The 14402-nt window shown below is 39.9% G+C and overlaps 1 protein-coding gene across 2 annotated transcripts; it reads right to left on the bottom strand.

Moving 5' to 3' along the window:
- Positions 1-3212: 3212 nt before the first annotated feature.
- Positions 3213-12118, bottom strand: prmt1 (protein arginine methyltransferase 1). Of its 2 annotated transcripts, none has more exons than XM_054607581.1 (10): positions 12043-12118; positions 9574-9669; positions 9276-9431; positions 9042-9105; positions 8773-8915; positions 7388-7475; positions 7169-7284; positions 6880-7030; positions 5605-5726; positions 3213-5464 (listed from the first exon to the last, which is right to left on the bottom strand). In XM_054607581.1, exons 1-10 carry the CDS (start codon positions 12067-12069, stop codon positions 5381-5383), a joined length of 1047 nt encoding a protein of 348 aa, XP_054463556.1. In that variant the 5' UTR covers positions 12070-12118; the 3' UTR covers positions 3213-5380. The 2 variants fall into 2 exon arrangements, with proteins under 2 accessions (XP_054463556.1, XP_054463558.1); XM_054607583.1 differs by having other exon boundaries at positions 9574-9660; positions 12043-12107.
- Between the last annotated feature and the right edge of the window lie 2284 nt (positions 12119-14402).

Consider the following 14402-nt stretch of genomic DNA (forward strand, 5'->3'; position numbering starts at 1 on the left):
CATGTGATGGACGTGGAGGAGGACCTACATGGGCCACAAAACCGGCTCCATTTTCTATAAAATTGAAGTCAAATTCCTTGTATGCGTACGCATACTTGGCAAATAAAGCTGATTCTGATTCTATAATACCATCGGACAGCTAAACAAGTAAAGAGCTACTTCTATTTCCACTTTTATCAGTTAAAAACTTTTGAAATTCAGTTTTTTTCATTAACATTGACATGAGACATATTCAAGTGAATATAAATACAGCTAAAATGAGTTTGTTACAATAATGTCTGTGTGTCAGAGTAAAAATATGAAAAAGTCCTAGCATATAGAAAAGTATACATAAGGACACATACATGAGCAAAGTACTACATAAGTATATGTGTGTGTGATAATTGAGGTGTTTACTGTTGAGGGCAGAGCCGTTGTTCATACTGTGTTATGAGTCCTCTAAAAAAAAATTGTAAATTTGTGAAATAACAACAAAAAAATCATTATGAGTGCTTATGAATCACTGTGATCTGGGTTATAAAGTTAGCCTCTGCACATGTCTGCCAGTGGAGTTCTTCACATGCAGGTGAAAATAATGGACTGGTGACTTCATGTGTATCAGAGAATGCATACAGTTGTCTGTACCCTCTGTACTGTAATACTCACCACAAATGGGCCATATGATATAAAAATATTTGAATAATAATAGTAAAATTACTTTTAAATAAGCTCAATATAAAAGAGAAGTAAGGCAGTCCTCTCTCACTGCATGTTGGGTACCTGGACTGAGAAGTTTGCCATCAGGGCTGTCTGGCAGAAATCTCCCTAGATTTAGGCAATTTTCTGTCCCCTAGGAGTTAGCCCAAGACAAAATGTCTACTTCTACTGCCATCTATTGGTTCAAAACACATTTCTGCCATTAATGACTTGATATGATTCACTTTAAAGTTGTTTTCTTTGTACATCTCACCACAATAATCCTTAAAATATTCTGCATGGTGTAACTATTCTAATGTACATTTCACCGGCCACTTCACCTGGTATTGTTCAACATGTGTTTGTGTCTTTGCTGTCTTGGCCTTAAGATTGCAGTGTGTCCACCCGGCTCAAACTGTGCCTTCATTGAGGCATTAACAGGAACATTGTTCACTTTAGTTGGTAAAGACGCTAATTGTCCACTTACTTAGCTGCATCATCAATGTCATTTCCTTGATAAATAATCAAGGTTTATGTTACATATCATCTACATCCATGTAGCCAGGACCAGAGATTGCCTGTGGCCTGCACCCGCCCAGAAGCTGCTGAGCTGAGGAGCACCACAGCGGAAGTTACGGTTGAGAGATGAATCCATTGACTCACTTTCAGGTAGAGTGGGGAAAAAGTTCCTTGGAAAACCACTGCCACCCATATCAGAGAAGGCCGCCAAAGCAGTTTACTGCAAAACCTTACCTCAGCTCAGTCTTTTTTGTTTATACGGTAAGTAAGCCCGCTACAGAAGTTGTAATGGCAACGTTACTCATGAAAATGGCCGCAGTTCTGATCATCCATCAATGTTAATTTGAATGGGAATGACCCGTCTACTCCTATTTCATTTCTATGATGTGAACAGTGCCCAAAGTCACCTTTTGCAACCAGATTTGACAAGAGAAGATGGAGCTAAGTACAACCGAACGCTGCATAAGACCTTTTTAGGCAACCAAAAAGGTAATAATTAACTTTAATGAACTGAAAACACACTGTACAAGGGTTTTATTTCTAAAACGACACAGACATCACCCAGACTGGAAGACGCCGTAGTAGCAACCTGTCAATTCAAAGTAAGCAACACCCTAAAGCAGCTGTTTTATGTTCTATTTGACTCTAAATTGACTTTAATTTACTGAATGACCATCATGCTGTATTGAAGAAGACTTGAAACTAGAGATTGAGACCATAAACTCATGTTTACAATGTTTACTGAGGGAATAAATCAAGAGAGAAGTAGAGTCGTTTTCTCATAGTCTTGCATGTCATAGTCTTGCATGTTGGTGGGTCTGACTCCCTCCACCTGTAGCATGTGAGAATATGGCTACTGATATCTACACCTATTTATTGAGAAACACCTGTCCACTCGGGGGAGATGATTGGCACACTGTCTTGGCGGTGTGGAACCTTTCCAGGTTAATTTCCTTTCTAGGTGTGGGTTCAGGGCTGGAAAAAAGAGAAGACAGTTTGGAGAGAGACGGCAAACCGTGAGACAGGCACACAGGGAGTGTCAAGAGGAAGGGATGCCCCTGTGGCTGAGTCAAATAACGCTCAGTGATCAGATATGGCAGCAGAGCCGTGCAGAGAAAAATACGGACGAGTGGGGCCGTTGTAAACGACCAAGCCAGCAACAGAAGTAACCTGGAGCTGGATGCTCTTGAAACTTGAACCCTGTTGTTCCATGAATGTACAGTACACTATATAGTTTTTGGTCCTGTGAACACAGCCTTTCAAACTTCATCAGCCATTTCAAATCATCATCTAGGCCGCTGCAACAATAATCATCGAACCTCTAGCATAAAAAATACAAACAGCAGTCTTCATAAACCCAATGTAACAGTAACAATTGATAATGATAAAAAATAAATAATGGTCACAATGTTAAAGGACAGTACGTAATTAAGTGGCAATATCTAGGGTATTTTAATATAGGCAGATAAAAATAAGGCAAAATACACAAAAAAAAAATACACATTTCTATCCGTTTGGAGTGACTGCTGGCTGAACAGATCAGGCACAAGGATCAATCAAGTCTGAGTGTTAGCCTGATCTGGAGTAAGCTATCTGCACGGGATGAACCTCCACGGTAATTTGAGTGCCACTGCTTTCAGATATCTGAGTCATGGCTTAATTCAGTCAGGGCGACTTGAAAATCCTGGCTTAATATCCACTTTGTTTACCGCCATTGGCAGTCAGGAAGTAAAGAAACAGAACTACAAGTTGTGACAGTGTGACAATGAGAGGGGCATGTCTACAGTTAGTGCACCTTTCAAATGAGTTACAAAATAGCTACTTACGCACTGCTCCTCCAATCACAACTCAACATCAAACATATGCTTAAATGAGCCGGCTTTGCGTTACATTTTTCGTTTTATTTCAGTAAAGCATTTTATCTGCATCCATTCGACTCAGCCTTGTAGTTAACAAGAAAAGCAATTTATATTTATCTTATCTCAATTTGAATAAGCACATTTATTTTTTGTATTTTGCCAAAATGACTGATTCATGCAATCCAAAATTGCAAGACTGATTCAATGGTATCCGTTCTGACATTTTATCCCTCTTTTACAACGTGAAAGGTCCTCTACATTCAAGACCCCACAGTTCCTTTTAACAAAGTGTTTGTTTCTCTTAGATAAATCAGTAGATGACATGTTTCAATTATATTTGTGATGTAGGGGACAAGTCAGAGTTCTGACTACAAGCAATAAAGTATCTGACAGAGGCCTTGGAAAAAGCTGTTTACACACCCAACAAGTCACTATCAGGTCCTCAGAGCTGGGACAGAAACTGCAGCATTCACAAACAGGGTTCATTCTAGACCGTAGGGTTAGGATGTGTGAGAAAAAAACTCAACTCAATGCCCACATAGTGGTTTTTTTAGAGACTTCACCTGATGACAATATTGGCAAATGCACAACCTGGTCTGCCAAGCAGCTTTGTTTTGTACTGGAGACTGAAGATGCATTCAAGGACCAGAAAAAGAGCATTGAAGTATACCTATTGGGTGGGTATACAATTCAAAGAGGCAATGAAAAAAATAAACTGAAAGATGCTGTAGGGAAAATACCACAGCTCACTACACTTGAAGAAAAGTTACATCTACAGATTAGTTTTATTTATTTTTTTAAAAAGCAGCAGACAACAAAACAAAATACAAAAGAGGAAGAAAAAAAAGAAAAGAAAGAGTGGGGAGTCAGTAATCTTTGCAGTGCAAACATGGTTACTACTGCTATGATCAACTAGCAGCCACAAACGCACTGTATAAAGACCAACATTGTATCAAGACTCAATGGCTCCAGGACCCCTGACAGATGTGGAGCCGGGAGGAATCTCTCAGGTGCAGCAGAAATCAACACTTCAAGATAATCAAGTGTGGTTTTCTTTAAAGGGTGTGACCTGATCAATGCAGATGGTGCAACCCAGCTATCACACATGGCATATGCCAAATAAAAACAGTTTCACAGCCATCAACCTGATTAAGGTTGAATCAACTTGTGCTGCCTGCATGAGATCAGCATCCTGACTCTTGTCCCAAATCTAAACTACATACTAATTCAAGCAGGTTTTTAATATGGTGTGAGTTCACAGAGCAAAAGTGACAAACTAAGGTTCTCTCAAACCACACTGTATTCAGACTAACTCAGTTTATTTTTAAATTGTGCCATTGATGCACACCAGTCTCTCCCAAAACGGAGGAGCTGCTCACAGCAATTATTAAGTTGCGTGTCGTGGTGACATTGCTAACAAAAAAAATGAACAAAAATACAAAACTAAATCATAGGAGATATTTAGACGTTTCATTGAAGTTTAATTGGCAGTAGCTTTACAAAATAGTTGATTTACATCCAACATACACATATCCTGTTAAAATGACAAAGTATCTGAACATTTTATAAACTACATGCTAAAACAGTATCCTAGGACAATTAATATGTAGTCTGTACTGTGTAGAGTTAGTATGTAGTTTGGGACATGTTTGTGATCACTTTTCAGGGTATGCTGAATGCCGGTAAAACCAAAACCAGGAAGCTTGGGTCCCCCTTTCACACCAGAACCACATCCATGTATTTTTTATATTTCATTAAATGGCTATTTTTTGGGGGGATGGAATAGGTCCTAAGGTGTTTAGCGGAAAGTTTGCTTGTCAGTAACACGTTTTTTTATTAACTGGTTGACAGGTGAAAGAGGCATGGTTTCTTTAGAAGACAAATCTGAAAACCCACAAACAGCTTCCACAAACTCAAAAATAAGGAGAGATCAGAATCGGGGTCATGTAATGACCAAACAGAGGGCCAAAGTGACCCTACAGTATAGTATGCAGACATGTCGGCAGGGCGGTTGCGTTAGTGTCTGTATGGATGGATGACAACATAGACACTTGCACATGCAAAGGACAAAAAACCCTGAACAAAACCTAAGATGTTGCACACAAACATCAGGCATACATCACGCGTGTTTTGAGTGACTACGTCGCCACGACAATGCACTTTGACCCTAAGCATGTTAAGATCTTTCAAATACTGCGAACGTCTGAACAAGAAAAGAAAACATTAAAATGTTGCTGCATGGGGAGCATCAAACTATTGTAGAGACTGAGTCAAACAGTATAATCTGTCCTCTACTAAAGACTAACTAACACAGGGAGGAATTGAGACTAACGCATCCTGTACTCTGACGTCTTTGACACCTCACACAGCTGACCCTTGAAGTCGATGTCTACGGTGAAGTCCAGGTCTCTCTGCAAACCAACAGAAACGAATCAGACAAAGCGCACACAGCAGCCCAATCCAGAGATAATGCAACACAAAGAGATTGTTCAAAGCACAGCAAATGGGAAGGAATTTCAAAATGTGTTATGAAAGGTGGAGCTCCGCTTACATTGTTCTTGACGTTTGGCTTCATGCTGATTGTGCCAAAGATCTCCTCACCGGTCTTCACGGTCATGTAATCATCCAGGTAGAAAACTGTCTGCTTCCAGTGGGTGTAGGGAGACTCTGGGCCTGAGAAGGGAAAATAAAGTGTGCATGAATTCTGTCTGTTCCAAAAACGGAATACTTCAGACTCCTGCAGTCAATGTAGAAAACAAAACTCCATTTAGCTGGTGAGTGAGAGAAATGTGTTAATACTGAGGTAAATGCAGCCAAACACCACTTTGTATAGAAATGAAGAAACTTGCTGTTTCAGCCTGCATGCTTAGAGCTGCAGCCATTATTTATTTTTTGTAATAGGTATTCTACCAATAACTCCATTGAGAAATACTTTTCATTTTCATTATTAAAGAGCAATAGTAAGTATTGAAAAAAAAAAAAAAAAGACAGCAAATTTGTTTTGCTTAAATGGTATACAATAATATCTGTCGAAACTAAACCCATTTAGTTCACGTCTTATAAAAGGTACGACAACTTTGACTGATGGAACTGTGATGAGTTAGAATTTAACATTTTAATGTATTAATAGTCAGGGAACCTGCTCCGTGTGGGCTCACGCTATGTCTCTCCTGTACCCACTGTGTTTGTGTGGAACAATTATCAATCAATATCATATAATGTAAAATGAAATCTGTATTTTCTTCACCAATATATCATAAGTAAAAACCTATACTGTAGATTTGGGATAGGCATCAAAGCTGAGAACCACGTTATTTACAATGATACTTAATCCAGAGGCTTTGAATAGAATTTCAGGGTGGATAACATTAATCCTCATTTTGTTGTGGCCAATACTGATCGTTTCGCAAAAATGTGGAGAATAAAGGATGAGTAGTTTTTAGCGAGCTTTCATCATCCGAGTAGTAAAGAACAGATTCAATAATTTTTCATGTGAATACTATGGACCATCTAAGCTACTGACAAAATGTTTTGCCATTTTAAAAAGGGCTCCACACTATTAGGTGTAATCATTGGTTATTCCATTAAAAGATACAAGTTCATAGTATTCTCATTTATCAGATGATAATATATCAACAACGGATAAAAACTATATTTTTCCTGACTACTAAAACTCCTCACATTGCTCTAATCCAGTTACTAGAAGAACAGGTAGCCTAACTTACTATTACAGTTACAGAGTCATACAACCCTTACTAATGCCAACGGATCAAGTCTTTCCTGATCACTGACAACAGGTGTGATGTGTGTAAGAAAGCAGACTGACTGGTGGAGAAGCCGGTTCTCTTGTGACAGCGGGTGAACTCTATGTTGAAGTAGGTGACCAAAGCCTGGATGTAGTCGTTCCTCTTCACCTGCAGGCAGAACGGTGAGGTGAAGGTCAGGTCGTCTAGCTTCACGGTGTAGATGTCCACCTCCTGAAAAAACAAACAAACCCACAAGCTGGCATCAGACTTTTTATTACAGAATGCACAACCAGAGTCAAAACCTGTGTAGCCAGGGACAGACGCACCTCTGTCCCAGTATCTTATCATAACAGTTGCTTATCCACCCACCTTGATGAGACAGGCGCTGCTGACCAGCTGCTTTGGGTCCACCACATCAACCAGGGGTTCCTTTATTGCCACCTCCTTGATGCACGACATATCGAAACCATACACGTTCTCCCACCCTGATGCAGACACACAAACAACTCAGTTCACTGAACACACTACATGTGGATAACAGACAGTCGTTTCCCATCCTGAGCGGTGTTCTAAGGGTTGACTACTCACAGTGGATTTTGTAGTCCTTGTACTGCCTGTCTTCAATGGCAGTGACATAAAGGGTTGCCCTGTCTGGGAAAATTAGTCCATCTGGCTTCTGTCATAGGGAAAAACAACAACAATCAGACTCATAGCTTGTGACAGACCATCTAGACTGCACAACATCAACAGACATCCAACAGAGCCAAACATTTAGAGTTTAGGAGAGATGAGCCCAAGAAATTTCCTTCAATTGACATTTTTCTTAATTGACAGCTTGGAAACTTTTCTTTCTTGAAAAATTCAATATTATTGGATATAAAAGACTGGTAGGCCGGAGGAGACACGATCAGCTGACAGCCAGCCAGTTTCAACCAGGGCTGATCGATGGGTGCATCTCTATAGAGCATGGGATGCACTATATTGGATCTGATCTGAACCAGCTCATGACCAGTTCCTATTAAATAATAGCTTTTAGTCAAGTTTTGCCAATTGTCTAGTAAATCTAGAACAAAGTTTGAAATGTGCAGTCTAATGATTACTAAACGGGTTTCAGTATCAACTAGGGATGCAAAAGCATTCCATGGGATTTAACAGAAACATGAAAATGCTGGAGTTATCTGCTCTTTCTTATAATGTTAAATGCCTTTACAAAATTAACCTTTACCATATACGACAAGCATTCATATGTCAAATACAATGTGAAATGTGCCATTTGGTGAGTAAGCTAGCAAGTTAACTAATGTAGAAAAGGTACTTTGGGTAGAACGTTATAAAAGAAATGTTTTTACAAAAAATAATAAGTGGAAAATTATTAATTAAAACTCCTCAATGAGCATGCTCAAGCAAGCTACATCCCACAAGTTAACAAGTCGTAAACTGAGGACGTCACTTTAGGCTACCATCTGTTGGTTAAGGGAAATAGACAAAATATCAAATACATATAATCCAATAATGGCATCACAATTTACATGAAAGCATGTAGGACTTAGTGCTTTTGCTCAAACAGTGGCCATGTATTGGCGGTAGTGTGGGCTGCACAACAAAGCACTGTGCATGCAGAGGGATGTAGCTTGACTGAATTTCTATACAATGGGATGCTGGCAAATTATATGTACATGGTAGTGAGAAGTGTTGCCAAACGCAATGCATGGTAAATTGCTTTTAAAGTGTTGAATTTGGTATAACCCAGATTCACACTACTGACTACCACTGCTTCTCCATCTCAGTGGCCCTCTCAAGCTCATGATACAACTGTAGTAATGAGAGCCATCCACCTTACCCAACTGAATATTTTCAGATTAGGGTTGAGGTAACAAAGTTGAAATAATTAAAATAAAGACATATCAAAACGTTCAATAAAACTTGTCAAGAAGACGAGTGAGAGAAAGTGAGAGGCAAATACAAATACATACCAGCCATTTGTCCCTGGCATAAATGACTGTATTGAGCATGGACTCGTAGAAGAGGCAATAGCCCATCCACTCTGAAATGATGATGTCTACTCCTTCCACAGGCAGCTCCACCTCCTCCACCTTCCCCTTGATGATGGTCACAACTGGAGACACGAGAAGTCAGGAGTTAGATAACTACTTTAATTTCCTTGTCCCTCTGTGATCCAAAAATATGAAAACATTTTGAAACCCTATATGTGTCACCACGTGATAGGATTCTATGAACTCACCATCGTCCATCTTGTTTGCCTTGACAATTTTCACAGCGTAGTCTGAGATGCTGCTGCACTCGATCTATTAAGACAAAGAACAACATTTAAATTCATGCCTCCCGTCCTTTGCCACTAAAAAAAAAAAAAAAGGATCAGTCAGCATTGGTCAAACCCTACTAACTAGTGATGACAGTCCAGCCAATCTAGAAAACAACAAAAAAAGTATTAGTTCTGATGTAGACCAACACATACCCCTATAACTTTCTTGGCTCCAGCTTTGGCAGCAAACATACAGAGGATGCCTGTCCCACTGCCAACATCCAACACCACCTTGTCCTTAAACAGATGCTTGTTGTGAAACATGGAATTGCGATAGGTCAGAGTGCGAACCTCATCTTTCAGCATCTCCTACAGTGGCAGGGAAAAGAGAAATAGACAAATTGCTGAATAATAGCACTAGGGTTAAGATATTGTGACACAAAGGGGATACACTTTATAATGTTTAATCATTTGGATATGAAAGCCGTTTGATTGGTTTAAAAGAAATTACCTCGTGGATGCCAAAGTGGGCGTATGAGTCAAAGTAGTAGTCCTTTGATGTCATATCCTCTGCTGCAGGCTTGGCTGAGCTCTCCCCCTGAGAAATCTCAACAAAAGACACACACAATTACAACCTGAAGCAAGCTTGGGCTTTGCTATTGTGTTTATAAGTAATGATAATACTAAGACAGTGTGTAAGATGGTGGTTTATAGAAGTTTATCCACAACTCAGATGCAACAAAAAGCAGCTCTTATCATGAAAACAAGATAGGCGAGGGCGATACGATAGGAATACTGACAGTATGAGCCTCAATTACGTCCTAAATTCAGATTTCTATAATGCTGGATTAACGCGACGCATTGTAGTGCGCAGTAGTGCCACCAAGAGTTTGGCTCTATGGTGCAACAGGCAGCTAAGCTCAGATGGATGGCAACTGATGCAGGCTAAACTCATTTAAGAGCCAAAGGATTTTATTCAACAGCCAATCTGGCACCACCACTCGCTCATCATCTGTTCAGTACCCAGTTTGAAGCATAACATTACCGAGTTTTCTATCAAGACACAGCACCAAGTTATTAGCGGCATTATAGATGTATGTACAGTTTAATCAAATATAACGATTTAAAGTTTTTTTTAAAAGATTCCTTTAATATTTTCCATTACTTTTTGATGCGTCAAGTAAAATAATTTTAATTTATCATCAATGAAGTACCCAACACATTCCTCATCCTAGCAAAACAGGAATTGGACTCAGTACGCATCTCATCTGAATATTCTTGACCAATCAACAATGTAGAAACAGAGATCTTCAAATATCAAGATCCATCCAAAAGTTCTCACTACAAAGTCATGAATGATTTCCTTCCTTCAAATGAAAGTATTTTTAGAGTAAGATTTGGCTTTGAGGGCGATGAGTTTGTTCTGTAAAGGTGAAAGAGAATTTCTATGTGTTGTACTCTTGTAATACCATTCTGGAAACAACCCATGTAATGGTTAAATAGCGAAAACAGAGCAATGCCTACTATTGATCACAATAGCTTTTTTTTGTCGTCTTATTAAAAAGACAGAAGCTTGGACCTAACGGTCAATGTTTCACCTTTTTTTTTTTAAATCTTTCAAAAAAAGATCTCATCCCTCTTCACATGCTACTACAATTAAATTCCACTCATATTTAAGTCCTTGAAATAAATATCAAAATGTGGCCAGAGTGTAAGACCTGGTACCAAAAGTGGGTCCAACTGAACCATGCAGTGGGATGTGGCATGTGCAATTTACATTACAATACGTTTTATTAATAGGCTTAAGCAACTTCTTGACTAATTAACAGAGCGAAACGGTTCGGAATAAGTTGAAACATACTTAACAGAGAACCACATTGTTGGTTATAAACTACACAACGTAGTCGCATTGTTATCAACCTACCACGCACACACGTGTGTGTGTGTGTGTGTGTGTGTGTGTATGTGTAACGGTATCGGTCTTTACAATACCTAAGCTAAATGCACACTATTTCACGGGAATAGTGCATCAACGTTGCCGTAGTGCAAACTTCTGCCTCAATCAAAATCGTTGGTTTTGTCGGGACTATCGCAACTACTTTTTTTTTTTTTTTTTTTTTTTTTTTTAAATCAGTGAACGAGGCCAGCCTCCCCCGCAGCACAAAAGAGGGGAGCACATGGTTGGTGGTACTCGGATGCGATCTTGGCCTTCCTCACAAGACTATCCCAAACTACGCAGCGGCAACGAGCCGCTCATTCAAAAAAAATAGCTAAATTACGGGTGATCGCCAGACGCAGTTACCGGGCACGTACCTTAGCTGGAGCCAACCAACAGGTATAACCTGGCACGATTTAACGTTTTAAGCCGTTTGTCTTTCAACGTTACGGGCTTTACTATAAATTACTCCAACAACGAGGGATTATACGGTTATGTCAGCAAATATATGGTGGATGCCGCTAATACACCAGGACGCAGTGGGGGAATATGTTCTCGCGCACTTAGTAGTATCTCCCGAGCAGTGGGACCGAGTACAACCCGGTGCATCCATTCCGCGAGCAGAGGATCACCGCTAAGCTAGGTCTTGAGCTAACACGTTAGTACCCATGCGGTCCCAAAGGCCGGCTAGATGTCGCACACAGTAAAACAACGTTTCTGCGGACACAGTTGCAGCGGTCAAAAGTCCAAAGCTGGCCCCGTCCTAAAGCGTACGGAGTGGTAAACGTATAGGGATCGAATCTTAGCTCGATCGGTAAGCGACCCGTAATGAATGAACGGCGGCGGCAGTTTCTTCACTCAAGTCACGCTCGCTAGCCTTACGTTAAGATGGATGCAGCAGAAGCTGGCGCGAACATCGTGACAAAAACACGAATGTTAAAACAAAAATCACAACACTTGTTCAGGAAAACGGACAAATGCTCGCGTATACGGCGTACATTAACAAGTTGGAGTAATATTGTATTTCCTATTGTAACACCCTACCTCCATCCTCTCTGCTGGCGCCGCCATTTCGATCTCCTGCCTGCCTGCCTGCGTGCGTGAGATTGAAAAAGTCCTCCTTGGCTCCGCCCATGACTGTTTTCATGGCTCTTCTTCTTCTTCTTCTTTCAGGTTTAACGGCTCTTGACGTCCGGTGTTTGAGTTGCATTACCGTCACCTTCTGCTTGGGAGTGGGAATCAGTGATCGGAGCCTAATCCATGAATACAGTTTCTCCAACAAAACAAATCTACACTGTTTGCTCAACTTCCACTGGTTCATCAATGTTTTATATTAATATGTATGAATTCTAGATATCTTGGGATCTTCTTGCATCTTGTCCTGTCTTGCTCGTAGGCCTACATGTTAGGCCTTCACACTATGATAAGGCTATTTGCACAACAGACTCCTCAATCCGACAATGAAGAAACCAACTGGGTGTTTTTGATTTTAAGTTTTCTATTTAAAATTGGAATTTCCAAGTCTTATTCTCTTAAAAAAATCACTTATTTTATCTTTACTCTGATTTTCTTAATAGTACTTGTAGATATAGCCACAAGGGACTATTTCCATTCAAACCTACATGCAGGAACCAACATAAACTTGACATTCCTTGATGTTCTTGTAATAGACTACTTTTAATAAAATATCTAGACAGTTGGAATCAAAGGATCTAGGCTGATGAGAACTGAAACAGAATCGGAGCAGATTAAAAGGTTCTCTGGTTGATGTTCCTCTTCCCAATGCAGAGCAAAGACTATACTGTCAGCACCACTGAATAAACCCCCAGATAATAAGATCTGGGCTACTCGTTATACCAGTTACTTTTTCGGTGAAAGAAAAGGCAGTCCTAGTTGTTGTTGTTCTGGATCTTTTGATCCATCTGTATGTATATACTCTGAGTAGTGCTCTCTTACATGAACTTAACAAGTGGTATACAGATTTACTTCCCATCTTACTGATTTCAGAAAGCACATGTCTACCAGGAGTATTAAGTGTATCCATGGCTCAGCCTCTGGAATATTTACATTGAGCTCAGTTTGATATTAATAACCACAATGTCCTCTGCATACCTTTTGCCAACCCTGCCAAAGCTTGCTCAAGGTCCTCTTCCTTGTTCCCAGCACTCCTGTTATTTTAACCTTTTAACAAAAATGGAACAATATTAATTTTGTTCTTTCAAATATAAACTGTACATTTTTCCAGAATTTAACTAGACCTTAATTTGAATTTAATTGACATGTTTTAGGTTATTGATGGGTTTACAGTATTTTATGATGTTTTTTTTAAGGGTACATTTAGCACATAATACTGGCTACTGAGTGCCCAATAATTTAATGTAAATGTACAGACAAATATTTTAGTGTAATATATGTACAGTTTACACAGTAATTATCCCGCAGCATACTACTAAATCACAGCATCCTGGACATAAACTGTGAAGGAGCAGGTAAGTACAGGAATTCCACAGTAGCATGCTGCTAAATCAGAGTAGTCTGGTAGACCTTTACTGGCTGGAGGAAGTCTCACCAGTTTGAGTTTCTAGAGTGATATTTTACAGTTTTTTACGGTAAGCCAAAGTGAAATCAGTTCATGTACAGTAATATCACATATGTGTTTTGTTCACTGTAAAGCAACCTTGAGTACAATCAATATACCATCCATAAACACATGGGTTGAAATTCACAATGAGTTAGCCAAGGTACAGTACATCAGCAAAAAATATAGCCACAAAAAACCAACAGATGTTGAAGAAAAAAAGGAAATTGAATTATTGATGAAGGCACTGGATCTTCAACGCTGCCAATATGTCAAATTCACATTGACAATACAAGGTTCAGAAAATTGTAACTGTATGACAGGCAGGCATTCATACCTAAATCTCGCCAACTAAGGAAGGGTTGTAATTATTGTCATTAACATTAAAATGAACAATTCAAAACAAATCGCGTGCTCTTCTCACTTGTTTGATAAGGTCAAACAGACAGCTATTGCTGCAACAGCTAATCGTTGATCGCGATCATAGTGACGGTGCATGTCAAAAGGCAATGGCCAATAACCGTAGCCCAATGCCAAAGCTGGTGGGACGTGTACCTTCACTCAACCCCGCTGTCTCTCTACAAAGTGTCCCTACTTAGAAGCCGTATGTCCCCGGTGCTTGTATTTCAAAACACAGGTCATCGTGGCTCGGCCTTGGTTTGAACAGGCAGCCTTGGACACAGTGAGAGATCCAAGTAGTATTGGGCGAATATCATAGCGCTGCCGGCTGGACCAATCAGCGCCGGGCTGCACTCACTTGACGGAAAAGAAGCGTGCGCGTGCGCCAATGCGTCGCGCGGTCACGCTGTTGGATCTGCTGTCACGA

The sequence above is a fragment of the Anoplopoma fimbria genome, chromosome 11 (assembly GCF_027596085.1).
Source record: "Anoplopoma fimbria isolate UVic2021 breed Golden Eagle Sablefish chromosome 11, Afim_UVic_2022, whole genome shotgun sequence".
Lineage (NCBI taxonomy): Eukaryota > Metazoa > Chordata > Actinopteri > Perciformes > Anoplopomatidae > Anoplopoma > Anoplopoma fimbria.